The following is a 670-nucleotide window of genomic DNA, read 5'->3' as shown; positions in this document are numbered from 1 at the left end:
AAGAGCGGGATGTGGAGAACAGCCAGGTGCGTCCTGGTGCCGGCGCAGTTTGGGGATGTGGCCAAGGAGGAGCTGGGGGCAAAATGGAAATACAGCTGCCCTGGGATTAGCATCTTCAGGAGATTATGGAGGAGCGAGGTTTAGGGCTGCCCAAGCTGCCTGCCTGCTGTCTGCAGGATCAGCCCTGCTGGGGGGATGAAGGGGGTCACCCTGGGAGGATGGAGTGGGGACCCTGGGAGGATGGGGCTGGTTTTCTTGGTGGGCTGTGCACTGGGGCCATTGCCAGCTGGCTGGGGTGCTGGGACAGTGACCATTCACTCTACGCTCCCTCAGCCGCTCCTGCCCAATGCTGGCAGGACCACCTCCACCTGGAAGGATTTCCGGAGGAAGCTGCGTCTGCTGGTGCCATACATGTGGCCGAGGGGCAACCACCTGCTGCAGGGGCTGGTGCTCTTCTGCATGGCGCTCATGGGGCTGGAGCGGGCCATCAATGTCTTTGTCCCTATCTACTACAAGAACATTGGTGAGGTTGCCCACGGCCTTGACAAGTGCTAAAGGGTGTTGCAAATAACCTGGGGGGCTGCAGGGACCTGGTGCGTGCAGGGTCCAGTGGCTCAGGGACCTGCGCTGGGTGCTGGTTCCCATGGGGGACCCTATGAGGATACCCGCT

At 61.3% G+C, this 670-nt stretch overlaps 1 protein-coding gene across 1 annotated transcript in view; it reads left to right on the top strand.

Annotated features, from left to right (window-relative positions):
• Positions 1-3: 3 nt before the first annotated feature.
• The window catches only part of ABCB6 (ATP-binding cassette, sub-family B (MDR/TAP), member 6 (Langereis blood group)), a gene marked incomplete at its 5' end in the record, with an annotated part of 4,929 nt that continues 4,262 nt past the window's right edge, over positions 4-670 (top strand). Inside the window, 2 exons of the mRNA XM_010132145.1 lie at positions 4-26; positions 334-523. Coding sequence (XP_010130447.1) covers positions 4-26; positions 334-523 — 213 coding nt within the window. The remainder of the gene's footprint in view (positions 27-333; positions 524-670) is intronic.

The sequence above is a fragment of the Buceros rhinoceros genome, unplaced genomic scaffold, assembly GCF_000710305.1.
Source record: "Buceros rhinoceros silvestris isolate BGI_N320 unplaced genomic scaffold, ASM71030v1 scaffold27012, whole genome shotgun sequence".
NCBI classification, from domain to species: domain Eukaryota; kingdom Metazoa; phylum Chordata; class Aves; order Bucerotiformes; family Bucerotidae; genus Buceros; species Buceros rhinoceros.
This window is presented reverse-complemented; position numbering and strand designations above follow the sequence as displayed.